The 16,445-nt window shown below is 52.6% G+C and overlaps 1 protein-coding gene across 3 annotated transcripts in view; it reads left to right on the forward strand.

The window, feature by feature from the left end:
* Positions 1 to 236: 236 nt before the first annotated feature.
* The window catches only part of PLEKHO1 (pleckstrin homology domain containing O1), a 30,239-nt gene continuing 14,030 nt past the window's right edge, over positions 237 to 16,445 (forward strand). For all 3 annotated transcript variants that reach the window (XR_012584548.1, XR_012584549.1, XM_074566443.1), the window contains exons 1-4: positions 237 to 543; positions 1,356 to 1,502; positions 14,330 to 14,470; positions 15,946 to 16,050. Coding sequence is in view for 1 of the 3 variants with exons in the window: in XM_074566443.1 (XP_074422544.1) it covers positions 514 to 543; positions 1,356 to 1,502; positions 14,330 to 14,470; positions 15,946 to 16,050 (423 nt within the window). In the remaining 2 variants the exon portion in view is untranslated. The remainder of the gene's footprint in view (positions 544 to 1,355; positions 1,503 to 14,329; positions 14,471 to 15,945; positions 16,051 to 16,445) is intronic.

Raw genomic sequence — 16,445 nt, forward strand, 5'->3', positions numbered from 1 at the left:
GTTTTGCAGTGACCCGCGCCACAGCCAGGAATGTGGCTGGGACACTGCGGGAGGGGACACGCATCTGACAATGTGCCCCCCCCCCCCCGCTGACCCCAGCCTCAACAACACTCGCATCCAGCCACTCGCATCGAGTCAGAAACAAAGAAGAAAAACCCTCATGGGCTGCGATTCGCCCTTTATTGTGAACCCCAGACGTCATACGCGCACGGCTATAGATGGAGCTCGGGAGCCCAGGCCAGCCCAGTGCAAGCCCACCCGAGCTCCGTGATGGTGGTGGTGGCGGCGGCTGGTGGGGGGGGACGCTGTGTCTGCATGGCTGAGGATGTATTACAGAGGCGGGCTGGTCTCCATGTAACTAGAGAGCGTCTGTGATCTACAAAGGGTGAAGGCAGAGAGGGAGGAAGAGGAGGTAGCTGTGTATTTCCCAGCCGCGCTCTCCCCAAGAGGAGGCCGCCGGGAGCCCCTCTCTCATCCCCCCCCCCATCTCCCTCCAGCGCAGCACACTAAGGAATGATGAAAAAAAATAATTCTGCAAAAAGGGTGAGTGGAATCAGTTCTTCGTTGGGGCAGGGTGGGGTAGGGGAGGCTCCCGGATGTTTTGGGGAGGGGGGTTTGTCTCTTGATTTCCAGTTGTTCGCTTTGCCTTGCAAAAAAAACCCCAAACCCCAACCAGATCAAAACAAACCCAGACCCAGCACCCGTCTCTCCTTCTCTCCCGCTGCCCAGCGCCTCTCCTTCCTCTTCAATTTGCCAGGAGATACTACTCGCCGCTTCGTGCGGAGCGATGTAGGCAGGCAGTTTTCATTTTTGATCACAAGGAAACGATAAAATCTGGAGACACCATCAATCTGTCGCTCTCCGCTCTGTGCCGTTTGCGTGTGTCTGCTGCGCCCAGAGATCTTATCGCTGCCTATGCAGAAATCTTAAATATAAACCCAGCCATAGACTTCACCTCTAGGATGAATTGTTCATAAAAGGCTCAAAAATGCAATTTTCACTGCAGTAAAAAAAATCAGCTAGTTTAAATTCTCCCCAACACGCTCCTGTTCCTCTTTCCAATGCGCGTTATATGAGGCGAATATAACATAACAGCCTTTCTTATATAATGCCAGAGTGAAGCCCTGCCTGCGATTTTTGCATCGTCCCCTCGCTATCGTTGTTGCTTCGTGTCTGCAGCAGAAAAATCCATGTAGAGCGGATCGAGCAAAGTCCCTCAGTCCCAGCTTCGGTGGAGAGGGGCCGGAGGGAGGGGGAGGCGAAAGTTGGGCAAAGAGCGGGGGGGGGAGAAGAGGAGTGTAAAACCAAGAATAATACCATTTTCCCCCATTTTCTTCCCTCTCTCTTTGTGTTAGGGGCAACAGGATGGAAACCAGCAATCTGTGCAGCCAGAGAAGGTCGGCTGGGTGCGGAAATTTTGCGGGAAAGGCATTTTTAGGGAAATCTGGAAAAACCGTTATGTGGTTTTGAAGGGAGATCAGCTTTACATCTCAGAGAAGGAGGTAGGATCGGTTTCATTTTCCTTTCCCATCCCCCCTTTCCTCCCCTTTGCAGATGAAAAGCGCACGCTGAGAGGACCCAGCCTTTCCCCAGCCCCTCCATCGCCTCTCCATCGCCAGCCGGGCTCCAGCAGGTTTCTCGGGGGCTTCTCTTCTCCGTGAGCTGGCCCCGGAGAAACCTGGCCGGGGCTGGTGTGTCGGCTCCGACAGCGGCTCTCCCAGACAGCTCCGGCTGGGAGACATTTTCCCAGCACTGGACACATGAAGGGATTCACTTAGCGAGAGTTAAAACCCTCATCCTTCTTTCCGCCGCGGTGAAACGGCCGTGCCAGCTTCCTTCTGTGCCTGTCCTCCGGCATTAAGTTCGACAGTGGTCTTGTTCCCAGCTGCTGCACTGCTCTATTTGGGAATAACTCTGGTCTCCCAGCGGGAATCCAGTCCCTTATCTCTTGTATTTTTTTCTGCCTGAACCACACCGCAAGAGGACAATGGGGGAATTTAACCACGGATTCAACACCTTGTTGAAAAACGTGCCCCCTCTCCTCCCCCTCGTCTCCGCTCAACATAGGCTGGGGTTTGGGGTTTAATGTGGTGTTTACATTAGACTTAATTGGATATGACTATCAGGCTAAGCGGCGCGGGCTCGGGCAGGCTGGGATCCGGCTGTCCTTGTGCAGCCTCCCCCTCTTAGTTTTTGTCTTGATAAATTCATCAGGAAGAAATCCCCAGGCAACAGCACTCCTCCCTCTGATTACCCTTTCCAAACTCATCGCTGGCACTAGTGAGAGTTGTGCCCAAAGAAGAGGCACGGGGGCTGTTTGGAGTCAGGCTGGTGTTAGGACAGGGAATTTGGGGCAAAAACATGGATCTGGGTCTGGGTCTTGATGGGTTTCCTCCCGTAAGTGGAGGTTATTCCCTGACGGGCACTGCCAGGTGGCCCATTGCTCAGACACATGGCTACCTGGGCCAGCTTTATCAGTTTAGGATCTGGAGAGATAACAGGGTCCAAAGCGCCAAGCATAATTTGATTTAGAGGCTAATTGAATCACGGGGCATGGCGAAGTGCAGATGGATCAGGGGTTATTAGAACACAGAAATAGCCTAAAAGCAGACTGACAGCGCAGGTCCCGCTTAGCCATGTGTCGGCATTTCACAGCTCGCTCCCTTGATCCCTTGGCTGCTCCAGAACTGGAGAGAGACACGGGAGTGGGGAATAGATGTTGGCTGCAGGCTGGGGGTTCAGGTAGAGAGATGTAAAGGAGTAAGATTAGAGAGTGTATGCAACCCTGGTGGTAATGAGGCACTAAACTTATGATGAAGCTATGGATACATTATGGATGGGGAAAGCTGGACGGAAAGCTGGACGCAAGAGGTACACAGCGAGTGGCAAAAATCTCCTTTCATTTGGGGTCATTCTCTTTCCCCGCAGTAACGCAGACTGTACAGCGTGGATTTCTCAACCGCAGGCCTGCTTGTCTTCCATGACTCTTACAAGCAGCTCACATACCTCTGGGGCCACAGATCAGAGTTTAGAAAGTGCTAGACAGACAGATTACATGGCTGGAAGGATTTTACCTGCTGCCTTGCGTTCTACCAGTCCTGGTCAATGGCTCTGCTGTACTGGGGCCCCGATTCAGGGTGGCACTGAAGCACATGCCTGAACAGAAACATAAGCTTAAGCCCAGTTAATGGGTATGGAGCTGGAGCTCGTACTTTTTGAGCCAGGACCTGGAAGAGAAGTAACCATGACCAAGTCCAAATGATAGGGGAGATGCCTGCTTGGATCAGACTGTGCCGACACAGTTGGAACTGCTGGGAAAGGACTGGGAATGGGCCGGACTGGTCGTCTCTGTAATGGTAAATCAACGGCAGGTTGGGCAGATGCTGAACAGTGTTAGCAGGATGCTGAATAGTCCCACAGGCAGGTGTGAAGGTGCAGTATCAGCAATGTGACTGAAAAATACTGTAATTCACAGCAGAGTTGGCAGGGAGGCTGTGGGGGGGCGGTTGGGGACAGTTAGAGACAGTCACGGGAACTTCTCAGGGTCCCTGTCACCACCATTCCATGGGGAAGGGGCCATATGGGTGGGCGGAGGGAGAAACTTGTCCCTGCTGAAGCAAAGGCAGAACGAGCGGCTGTCACCACAGCGTGTGACGGGACGGGGACTGCCACCCAGGCTGCACTGACCGCCTGAGCCCGCGGGATGCGTTCTGCCCAGGCTTAGGGCCTCCTCGGAGAACCTTCGCTGGGGAGGCGGAAAGGGTTCCCAGAGAGCGATTTGGCGCCCGTAAGCCCCAAGCAGCCTCTGAAGTACCCACTACAGATACACCCCGGTGCCTGCTCCTAACGCAGGGGGCCAGCCGAGCCGCCGGGCTCCCTGCAGCAAACTCCTGCAGGGCTGGAGGAGCTGCCCTGTCTGGAGGACACTCCCAGAGGCTCCGTCTGCAGCCCAGACCTGCGCAGCGCCGTCCGGGACAGCAAAGCCATGCTGTGTGGCACAATACACTCCCTTAAGCAGTGTTTCAGCCCTCCCTTTGATGGGAAGTACTCTGCATCTTGCCTGGGAAAACAAGAGTGTTTTCCAAAATCCCGGCCACCCTGAAGTCACCAGCTGGACTGCCGCTGGTGGCAGTACGGCTGGGGTGTCCCAGACACCCCATGCTGCCGGGTGGGTGGCTGTGTCTCTCCCGAGTACCCCAACTATTTGAACCCTGGAGGATAAATCAAGAGCAAAGGCTCTGCTTGGCTAAGGAGCAGGGCAGCCTGAGACAGCATTCATACAGGAATCAACACCAGGGAAGATGTGCAGGGCAAAGATGTCTGTCTGTCCATCCCTCCCTCACGAATACGCCCAGGTAGCCACCGCTCAAATATCTGTGTGCTCTGAGCCCAGAGGGACGAGGCTGCCCGAGGGGCCGTGCGGGTGCTAGTTCTGAACAAGGAGCACTTGTGTTTGTTTCAGGGAGCGTGAGCATATTTCTTTACGGGGAAAAAAACTAGTGCATGTGCAACTGAAGCAGCACTGTGGCTCTACGTGTGTGAAAGACCATAAATAACACGCAGCAGTGACTGCCTATGTCTTTATATGGAAGAATCTGTGGTTGTGTAGAAATGTGGTTGCAGAGGTAACATCTGGCTGCGTGCATGTGTGCTAAAGTGACTCTGTGCGTCTGCAGGAATGAAGAATGTGCCTGTGTCGCCCGGTCCGGCATCTCTGGGAATCTCAATATAGGAGGTGGCTGCAGCCCCCTGGCCATGGCAGACGGGGGGAGCCTGCTCGCGTCTGCCTGGGCCGACGGAGGGTACACGCTCGGCATGGCTGCCGCTTGCTTGTGTTTTTCAAGACTTTCTGTTCAAAGACAGACAGGTCTTTTAACACACGGCACGGGTTTTTGGTACTGACTGGACCTTACTCCTCAGCAAAGCCAGGCCGTCACATACCAACAAGACCTGAGCTGAGGTCTGCCCTGGGGAGATCTGCCCCGCACTCCCTCCTGTCCACAGGTCCCAGCGCGTGTTTCAGAACTCTGCTCCCGGAGCACGAGGCTCCCTCTACACGCTCCCTTCCCTGGCAGCAGGTGCCTGCAGCTCCCACAAATAGCTTAATATATTGGGATTTGTCAATCAGAACAGGATGGAGTCTCTTTTGTGGTTTTTTTCACACACGGGATTATGCCCAGTGGAGAAAATGGAGTTGTGTGAGAGGCTCTTCACTGCCCTGGAGAAAGGGTCTCCAGTTGTGAACCCCTGATGCCACCGGTGCGGCTCATGGGGCAGGCACTGGATGCACGAGAGAGAGAATTAGACAGTGGAGACCCTAAGGAGACGGGAACCGAAAACCCTAGTGGAAATGGCCACTAGACAGGCTGAATCTCAGCCCAATTTCTGCAGTGATGGGAGAGGAGACTCAATTGTCTGTTTCCGCAAAAGATCAAAGTCCTCCTGTGCTATAAATTATTTTTGCTCCATCAAAGCCATCGGAGCAACGTGGATTTGGTGGATGGAGCTTAGGAGTTAACTCTCATATTAACCTCGATGTTGCTTGTCGGCTCCTCTTAGGCTCAGCGGCTGCTCTAGAACAGAAGGCAGGCTGTTCAGCGGTTAACGCAGGGCTCCCGGCCTCCCCCTGTCAGCTCAGAGCGCCGCAGGAGAAGGGGTTAAATACCAGGACTCCTGGATGCTGCCCTCAGTTCTGCCACACACTCACTAAATGAATTCAAACCAGACATTTATTTACTTTTGCCTGAATTTCTCCATCTGGAAAGCAGGGCTAATAATACTCATCTCGCTAAGGCACAAGGTGCCTGGGAAGGGGGAATTATATGTCACATACTGTGGGATCCCTCGGGAAAGATGTCAGCTCAGGGCAGGTAATGATGCTGCATGAAGACAACGCGGAGCAGTAAAACTGCTGGGAGCTGAGCACCAGTTTGATATCTGGAAGGGCTGAAGGGACAGGTTTCCAAAAGGCTAACCCCCACAGACTGCCAAAATCCCATCGATATCCACATCGATTCCTGCTGGGAATCCGTGTGCTTTTTCACTTGCCTACCTAGGACCTGGGCTTGCAGGTTAGAGACTAGCCCTGGTTTATTTATTTTGGTTAGGAGAAGATGTGAATGCCTGATAGAAGCCTGGGCTTTCTCCCTGGCAGAAACCAAGTCTGTAAGGAGAGGAAATATATTTTTATCAGCCCAGCTGATACACCTGGAAAATGCAAACAGGGCTTTTGAGCTACATTCTTTCATTAGGGCATCAACCTTTGGAAGCTGTGAAACCTGCTCTGGCACCTAGAACCTTTTGCTCTTCCAGCCGTGCACCACAGCGGTAGCTGTGGCTTACAGAGCTCCTTCAGGCAGGGGCTCCAAGCCGGCACAGCTCTGCACCCCTGCTGCAAGCTGAACCCTGTGAACTTATGCAAAAAACCCCTTCGTTATTTAGCATTTGGTCATCAGCCAAAAAAAGCATTCAGGGCAGAAACATGCACGACAAGATGTGCTGAAGTGCGCTGAGCTCTGCTAAGCGCAAGAACACCTTCCTAGGATCATTTTTGCATTCCTTCCCCTTGCTCTCCACCACACCGGTTCCCTCCCCCTCTTGCAAATTTCTGGTAATTGTTCTCTTGTTTCTAGCACAGCTTTGTTATTGCTTTGCACTTGGGAGTAGCAGTCAGACTAACACAGACACAGCTGGGCTCCTACCACTTCCTGACAGGAAGCCCAGGGCTGTCCAGACAGCATGAACGGACTCTGTGATGACGAGATGTTAATGAGGAAATGCTTCTCAGGGCTTCCTTAAGCCTTTTCTTGTTTGCTACCAAAAGCATCGACTCAATTAGCACAAGAGCACTTGAAAAGTAGTCTGTTCTCGCTCCCCATTTGTTACAGCACCATCAAACACGGCACAACTCCCTCTCTGCCTGCAAGGGGTATGTGCGTGCGTGCCCGCATTCAAAGGAGCCTCTGGAATTCACATACGTGGTTCATGCATGTGATGGAGCCTGTAAAGTACCTGCGGTGTTTCTGTGCATGTGCTGCTCACGTACTTGGTACTGTGGTGACGCTTCATGGTGTGCGTTTGCACTTGGGGAATGCCTCTGTGTGTGGGGTGGCCGTGTTTTCTGTCATGTCTGCGGTTGGTAGGTGCGGAAAGTATCATAGAATCACAGAGTGGTTTGGGTTGGAAAGGACCTTAAAGACCATCCAGTTCCACCCCCTGCCGTGGGCAGGGACACCTCCCACCAGCCCAGGTTGCTCCAAGCCCCGTCCAACCTGGCCTTGAACCCCTCCAGGGATGGGGCAGCCACAGCTTCTCTGGGCAACCTGGGCCAGGGGCTCACCGCCCTCACAGCCAAGAATTCCTTCCTCACATCTCATCTCAATCTCCCCTCTTTCAGCGTAAAACCGTTGCCCCTTATCCCATGGCTCCCCTCCCTGATAAAAAAGGTCCCTTCTGCCCCTTCCATACCTCTCCTGCTCTAGCTCTTTTAAGACAGCCTTTTCCCTTCCACCTTCCTTCTCCTGCTGGGCCAACCTCTGTTCTACACCTTCAGCGAGGCTCTTTTCTGCCTCAATGGCACCGTCCTGCACAACCAGAGAGAGGGTCAAAGAACGCTTAGACAGAAATGACACAGAGACTGACTCCCTTTCCCTGCAACAGAGGTAGCTGGTGAGACGGGGCAGCACGGCCTTGGGATTCCAGTACAGCACTGTGATGCAGAAGAGCTGGTTCCAGCTTCAGGGGCCAGTCGGTTCTCAGGGACCTGTATTTCTAGTAGCCTTGGCTGATGACTCTCTGGGGCAAGGGAGTGGAGTAGATAGCAACGTTCTGCTGCCGTCCCCCCATTAGCTCAGGGCAGCAATCTGACAGTGAAAGGCCTGGAAGGTCCTGCTCGTGCCCTTGAGCCACCAAGTTCGTGGTGCAGCCTCCCCCTCAGAATGCAGGTGTGCAGAGGGGGGGGCAGTCTCCTGGGGCACTGCCACTTCTGTTCCACCAAGGGCCGGAGGCTCTGCCTGAAACCAGGGTCCTGCTGCACTGGTGGCTGCACAAATGCTCTACATCGCCGTCTTCTCTCCACACGTGCGCATTAACTGGTACTAAAGAAGGAAAAAGAGGACCACCTGCAGTGTCCCACTGTACACAGACCATTTTAGAATCATAGAATGGTTCGGGTTGGAAGGGACCTTAAAGATCACCCAGTTCCAACCCCCCTGCCTGGGCAGGGACACCTCCCACTAGACCAGGTTGCTCCAAGCCCCATCCAACCTGGCCTTTTACCCCGTGCCCACAGCATTTTGTAGGTCTCTGTTATGTGAAACTCTCCCAGCACTCCCTGTATTTCTTCTAGTTCACTTGCAGACCAGAACCACACAGTTACCTCCCTTGTGCAGCCAGGGAACCAAGGACAACGGGGAGCCAGTGACAGGACAGGCCATTAAGCTCAGGTCTCCCCCTTCACCTGCCAGTCCCCTCACCAGTGCTGCTTCCCGGCACTGCCGGAGCCAGTGTTGGACACATGCGTGGATTTCCATCTTGGCGACAGCCTGATTTTAGCTAAGGTCTGCAGAAATTTCTGTCCCTTGCTAGCTGGTAGAACCGCTCGGCTTGAGGAAGTGAAACTTTTTTCTCAGCTTGAGAGAGGAACATGCTGGCTGACGCTGGCCCCGAGACTGTCCATGTTTGGATATTCAGCCTTGCTGAGAATCTGCAGGTTTCTTGTTACACCCCGAGCCACATTCTGACCTCTTGAATGTCTCGTGGATACGTTACACTTGGTGTCTTGTGATTTTCTGCACCTTCCGCATTTGCTTTGAGCATGCCACATCTCAACAGGGAACTGCTCAGGCAAATCTCCACCAAAAAAAATGTGAGGAAAACCGCAGAACTTTGCCTAGCGTGACTGTCCTTCCGCTGCGCTCCTGCTTTGGCCCCAGAACCCAGCCCTGATCCTAATCAAGGCGGTTTGGAGTTGCTGCAGGTGACAACTTGATGAGGGAGGAAATTTTAACTCTCCATCAGCAAGACAACCAAGGGGCAGTTAATTTAAAACCCATTAGGGATCCTCCCGTTGCCAGAATGCTGCGAAGGAGCATTGGCACAGGAGAAGACAGACCTTTGGAAGCATGACTAGCTGCCAGGCTAGAAATGAGCTCTCCAGGCCTTTGAGAGAAGGTACTTTGGGTACCATGGCTGGTGCTCTGACCCGCTACGTCTGCACAGGATCGCCAGGTCTCACAGTGCCGTGGTGGCCGGCGTCCCTTCGGGCTGGCCCTGGTGGGCAGCAGCTGCGGGGGCGAGGCATCCGAGGAATGCAGCTCCCTCCTTCAACTCCAGCAGCGCGCCAGCAATGTCAGCCTCAGCACATCTCCCCACTGACTGCAGGCCCAGATTAGCCGGTGGCCGCATGGCTGCCTGTTGTGTGGCTATACCCCAAACAGTGGCAGCTGCCACTGGGGGTGCGGGGACTGTCTGCTGTAATGGCTCCAGGGTCTAACGTTCCCTGCTTTAGGGACCCGGCTTTGTCTTAGGTGGTGGGGGACATCTTGGGTTCCTGCTGTGTGCCTCAGTTTCCCTTCCCTCACCTGGCCTACTTGGAACACAGGAAGCATTTTGTAGCTCACCTAAAGGGGCCCCAGGAAAGCTGAGGAGAGACTCTTGATCAGGGAGGGGAGCGATAGGATGAGGGGTAATGGCTTTAAACTAAAAGAGGGAAGATTTAGACTAGATCTAAGGAAGAAATTTTTCACAATGAGGGTGGTGAGCCCCTGGCCCAGGTTGCCCAGAGAAGCTGTGGCTGCCCCATCCCTGGAGGGGTTCAAGGCCAGCTTGGACGGGGCTTGGAGCAACCTGGGCTGGTGGATGGAAGGTGTGTGTCCCTGCCCAGGGCAGGGGGTGGCCTTTAAAGGTCCCTTCCAACCCAACCGATTCTATGATTTCTGGGAGCATGGGGAGGAGCCAGACTGAGCCCCAGGACAAGAAATTGCTTTGTCTGCCTAGAGCAGGTACAGTACGGACAGCAAAGCCAGGAGACAGCCATGGCAGCAACTGCTTGGATTTATTTACCTTAATCCTTTCAATCCAAAGCTTCCCTGCAGGGCAAGGAGTACAAGACCTACCTGCCCACGAGGCTCTGAGGTCCCTCAGCTCGCTGCATGCCAGGCACTCAGCAGCTGTGAGGAAGGAAAGACCTGCTGGCCACCTCCCAGCTGGGAGTGATTTTGCCAAAATCAACCATCCAGGCCTCTCCCTGCCTAGCGGATTGAGCCAAGCAGTCCCTGATACCTCTCGGCCTCAAACTAGAGCGTGGGAGACCTCAAGAAAGGTTAATGAAAGCAGAGGATCCAAAAGATACCCACATCTGCAGAGCCCCAGCTGCTTCGCAGGCAGGTGTGCAAACCTGTGCATGGACAGGAGAGGATACGCTGCCCCAGACAGGGAAGATTCTGCTTTTTCTTGACTCCCTAAAAGAAGCTGTAGAAAAGAGGAACTGTCAGGCCTTGGAGAGCCTGTTTAAGCTGTCTTTCCTGCAAGTTAGAGAGCAAGAGACAAACTGGCTGAGGATGGGGAACCAGACTGAAGACTGTACCCAGAGGAGATGCTCAGCCTTTTCCAGAACCCAGACCTTTTCTTAAAGAGCTTCAAGTTTGGTGTCTGAGACTAAAAATCAGCCCTGACTTTCAAAAATCTAAGTTCAATCTATATTCAGCACAGAAGAAGAAAACAAACAGTCAGATGTAATGGTCATAGTAAATCTCCATCACTAGGATTAACTCCTCACTCAGAGCACCCTGGGTGCATGAGGAGCCGTGGTAGGTCACCCTGACATAAATGAAGATCGATGCTGCTGTGCTGCCCCTGCCACTCCTTTACAAACCACAGCAGGCGACAGAGAAATCGTGCTTCGTTCCCTCCTACTGAGAACTGACACCTGAGGCTCCTTCCTCCCAAAGGTCTCCAAAATGTTGCCCAAAGAGCTTACGCTGCTGGGTAGACATCGAGCCAAACGCTCTGCTGGCAAAACCTGAAGGGTTTTATTTGCATGGCTCCAATCTCGCTGAAAATGTGGAGGAGAGTAGACACCCTGCAGGTTTGTCACCCACCTGTTGACGTAGGTGACCAGGATTTAGGCTCACTGACCATGTGGTTCCAGCAGCTTTGTGGGTCTTTAAGGGTTGGTTTTTTTCTTTACCAAGGACGGGCTGCATGACTGTCCTCAGCCTCTGAGTGCTCATCCTCTCCTGCCTCTGCTCTGTAATTCATGCCCACCTCCTCCCTCTTCTTGGCTTGAGCAGCCTCCCACAAAGGACAAAAGATCTGGCTGGTACTTTTGAATTTTGCCTTTCACCTTCCTTCCTCTCGTTTCACTGTTTACACACTGACTGCTCTCTTATTTTGCCCTGCTGTTTACTCCTCTGCCTGCATGTCTCAGTGCGGGGGAGAGAGGGGACATCAGTTGGCAATGCCCCTTGTGAGACACGACTGCTGTCCTTCCCATGCCCCGCGCAATCGCTGCTGCTGCGTCACCGCAGAGGAGCCCATTTCGGGCTGATGCTGAGACCTCTTCCCACCACCACGGCAGAACAAAGCCACGTTCACATGACTAAATTACGGCCCCATTCACTTTATGGCCTCATTATACTACCAAGGCTCTGCACAGGAGGGAATCAATTCCAAGTGAGCACAAACCTGCCTTTCCTGCCTGCACTGCAGCTCTGGCTGAAGGGCAGACAGACCCTTTGGTATGCCCACATCCTTAATGGTATCCACATGTGCACCCATTCCCCAAATTACCTGTGGGGGGCTGGACGTGACCACCTGCTCTGAAATGCAGAAACGGGACACCACCATCATCCTTTTAATGCAAATAGATGTTGCTTATTCACAGTTCTTAAGCATTTTATAACTGGTCTATGCACACATACGGCATTTTGGTGAAAGCGATGTACCATCTGTGCAGCAGGGTCTCCTGTCTGTGTCGTGGGTAGACAAGCACAGGGTTAGAGCCCTGGCATTTGTCAGTTCAAGTCTTCTAAAGGACGAGCTACACCTGAAGGGTGTTTATCTGAACCGATTACACCCATCCTCTCTGCAGCCTCCGGTAGACATTCCTAGAGGCAAGATACTTGAGTCCCAGCTCCCATGAGCTCACGGTGCAGGCTCTGCGTGTCTGGGAAAAGAGGGAAGGGCCGGGGAAGTCCCAGTGACCTAAATGAGCAAACATCTGGAGTAAGGACTTCTGTCTCTGCCGCTGTGTCACAGCTGGGGGCTCAGAGGGGATCGGCTTTTCCTGCTGCAAATGAATAAGGCTGAATTCAGCCAAGATTCTTGGAAAGAGGTGGATTGCAGGGTGTTACTGGGAAGAGAGGAAAGCCGATTAGAAAGGCACAGGGACGATACATAGATAGACATTATCTGTGAGAGACATTTCCATATCTGTTCGTAACAGCCCATACACAGTGGCTGTTGTCATCAGCAGAAATAAGCAATAGCTTCTGGGGCTCCAGGAATAGCTGTGGACAGTGTCTGCCACCAAGTTCGTGAAGACAAACTGTGGGGGTAGAAGGAAAAAAGGATAGAGGGGGAACTGCAGTCATTATGCAAGGCCAGATGGTCAGTTTATCTGTCTCTGGTTAGAAAGCTGGTTACAGCATTTTAGTCAGCCTCTTCGTTTAAATTCTATTGCAAACATCACTGGGAATTCCTTCAGTGCTTCCCAAAACTAGGGAGGAAACATATTAAATGGGCTGGAGTCCTTTCAAGAAATCCAAGAGCTAAGACCTCATCACCGTCTGCCTTTCCGGCACCTGAGTTACTCAAACTCAGATCCCAGCCTGTAATGACCCCGACTGGAGTCGGATTAAGCAGATTCACATGGATTTGAGCCTGCTACAGTTCTGTCCTTAGCGGACACGCAAAACCAAGTTCTTTTCCATCCCAGTTACCTACATTGCTCATGTTTACCATGGAACAAGTAGAGCTGCCCTGCTGTAGAAATGGGATGTGAGGATTAAAAACGTTAAAAACAGCAATGAAAAGGAAGGCCATACAAAACTAAAGGGGGGAGGCAGAAGACAGGCTCTGCATTCTCTTCTTTGCTCCAAGTGTCCCCCGAGTGACAGCACCTTCAGGTGAGGGGTCTGTCTGTCATGGGGCAGTGTCAAGAACCCTGGCTTCCTCCCCAGCTCAGCCACAGCCTTCGCACCCCTGCGCAAGTCACATCTTTAATTTAAGCCTCTGTGGTATTTATCCATAGCTGTGTGCCTGTCTCACCAGGGCCAATAGAGGAAGTCTTGGGAAACAGACCTGGAAAAAGTGAGATGTAAAAGCTGCCAAGTGGCCACTCGATGGCTCTCTAAAGGACAACCAGGAAGTGCTTGCGTCTCTGAAGGCCAAGCCCTAGCACTCTCCTCCTTCTTGAAACCTTTCATGAATCCCCTGGCTGCCGAAGGTCTCTGGGGGCCTGGCCACCCAGCAGCTGCCAGAACAAAACCCATGACCTGGGCCATCACGGGGGCCTGAATGAATTCTGCCCATAGCCCCTTCCCAGGGGATGAGGCTCAGCAGCGGGGGAGAGCAGCAGACGTGTCGTGTCAGTAATCTGGGACTGGATGTGCTTCATCCACCCCCCAAATCAGCTGTCAGCACAGCCTTCAGTAATACCACCAGGTTAAAAATAGGAAGTGCTAATTTTTATCCCTCAAACTTTTGTTATGATGTCTCCAGAAAAGCAACAAGCGCTAATATGATTGCCCCTTTTAATCAGCAGATGAAAGTCCACCTCCTCCCAGCATCTCCTGCCTCCGCAGGAACCTCCTCCTCGCTGACAGTGTCCTCTTCTTGCTGCTGGAGTAAATCCTGTTCATTTTGGCGGTCCACAAGCATTAACACTGTGTCTGGTCACACCTGCATGTCAGTTCAGCCCAAGCCCAGTAACTTCAGGGGTGGGAGAAGCAGTCAAGTTCCGAAGGAATCCATAACAAGGCAGGAATTAACCTAGGAGACTGTGATTTTCAAGTTAGCCTTCTAAATATGTCCCCCTCATTGCAGAAGAGACTTGAGTCAAAACTATCATGCTGAAAATCTCTGCTTCTCCCCCGCAAACCCAAGTGTAGCGCTCCCCAGCTAATAGTGCCATTACTGCATTTGTGCCTTAAGGTGGACGACTCTCGCACAGTGTTTCAGTGACCACAAAACCCACCAGAGGCTCCAGCCCACGTTCTGTGCCTTCAGAGCCCCTGTGCAGCCACCCCGCTGGCTCAGAGCAGCAGCCCTGTCACTGCCTCTCTGTCCAACATCTGCAAAGGCTGTAATTTTATTTTTCTTTTTGCAGGTAAAAGATGAAAAAAACATACAGGAAATGTTTGACCTGAGTGATTATGAGAAATGTGAAGAGCTCAGGAAGTCCAAAAGCAGAAGCAAAAAGAACCACAGCAAATTTACCCTCGCCCACTCCAGACAGCCTGGGAACACGGTACGCTTTGCTCTCGCGCACACGGTCAGCCCGAGAAAGCCGTCAGCTCTTGGTGCAGGCCAGCTTGTCTCCCAGTTACTGCTCCAGGCTTGAGGGTTTGAGACAGTAACTGGGGGGTCAAACTGGATAGCCTCACTTGTGTAGGAGTCCTGATCGTGTCTCGTGGTTTAAAATACATGAATGTGCATTTACCACGTCAGGACCAATAGCAACAGTGAGAGATGGAGAGAGAATCAGTGTTTCTGCTGGGAAAGCACTCAGGCCTCTGGTGTACTAAGTAAATATGACCAAGCATTTATCTCTGCATCTGATCACCTGAGAGTATTCTGACTTTGGGAAAGGAAGGTATCAGAACATTTGCCAGGAGCAAGGACAAAGCCATTTTACTGCCGCCACTCCTGGCAGCTGTGGTTCAGCTGACTGCACTTGTTAATTCACGGGCGGAGGCAGGGATGCTGATGGTCTTTGGGTTTGCTGCCCAGATTTGGGCAGTATCAAAAGAGCTGCACAGGAATTTGTCCCAAGGGTCCCTTCCACACAGAGGAAGGCTAAAAAAGTGCCAGAATGGGAGCTCTGCTACCTAGGAGCAGGACTTTCCACAAGGTCTCAGTTCCCACTGCAAAAAGAGAGCCAGTCTCTAACTGCGGGCTGTCTCTGGCACAGATGCACCCACCCACAGCCACACACGTGAGCTGGATTTACACGCTTCATTCTGACTTGTTTCAGTAAACCAGGCTTGCCCGCCCCGCACTTTGAGAGGGATTGTATAACACCAGGGAACGCGAAAAGGGAAGAGAAGGGGAAAATGGAAAGCGGCTGCGCTGTCCCCGAGCACTGTGAGCAACGGACAGGACTGAACAAAATGTTGTAGAGGCTAAAACTAATTTCTACTGAGTATCTAACTTTAAAAAAAACAAAACTAAGGATCCTGCATCCCCTTTACACGCCATATTTTCAGAACTGCTCTGCCCTCCGTGTGCATCTGACATATCATAGTATGGAAAATCCAGCTCCTTCTGTGGGTACCTCCTGTAGCCGCTTGTCTACCAGACCCTGCCAAAGTCCGAGGTGGCAACAGATAAATCGCATGTGAGTGGCGGATGCACAGAAAGGCTGCATCATCGTTTGATGAGGGCAAAATCGAGGCTGGTGTGTGGGAAGGCAAAGAGGGGGAAGGAGGAACTGCAGCCACGAGGGAAGTAAATATGGTACACAGCTTTTGGGTTGGAAAGCTGGGTACTGTGAGGAATCGTGGTCTGCTTTGCAAAGGGCTGCCAAGAAGCAGAGAGGCCAGGTGCAGTGTGTGGCAAAGCAGTGCCGTTTTGCAGGACTGGAGGATCGGGTCTGCTTCGTGTTTTCCCACTGAGCCAAGCCAGCTGTAAAGGCCGTGTAGCTTTTCTGTGGGCAGGGTCACTGTGAAAGCATCTCTGTATGAGTTTAGTCACTGGCACTGACCTGAATTCCCTCTTTTGTAGGCACCAAATCTGATCTTCCTGGCTGTGAGTCCAGAAGAGAAAGAGTCCTGGATTAATGCCCTCAACTCTGCAATCACACGTGCTAAAAACCGCATCTTAGATGAGGTGAGCAGGACCCTGAGGGCTGGACCCAGGCTCTGTTGTCCCAACTTTAACCTTGGGTGAAGATTTTAGACTGCTGGAGATAGCAGCAGCCCCTCCTACCCTCTCCATTTCCTATTTAAAAGGAGTGCAAAGCCATTGGGGTTTTATGGACTGCACTCAAGCACAGCCACCAAGACCCATGGAGTGAGCTGTTCTGGAGGTCTGGGATAGTGTGATCCTCCCAGCCTCGGGATTAATACGCAGCACTGATTGCAAAGCGAAGGCAAGGGGAGCCGCCAGGGCCCTGTCCACTCCCTGGCACACCCGGCCCCAGTGAGATGCCTTCACTTTGGGGCCCAGCACAGGGATGGTGGGACTCTGTTTCCCGGGGCTTTGGAGAGTCTTTCCTCCCATCC

The sequence above is a fragment of the Larus michahellis genome, chromosome 24, assembly GCF_964199755.1.
Source record: "Larus michahellis chromosome 24, bLarMic1.1, whole genome shotgun sequence".
In the NCBI taxonomy this organism is placed as follows: Eukaryota; Metazoa; Chordata; class Aves; order Charadriiformes; family Laridae; genus Larus; species Larus michahellis.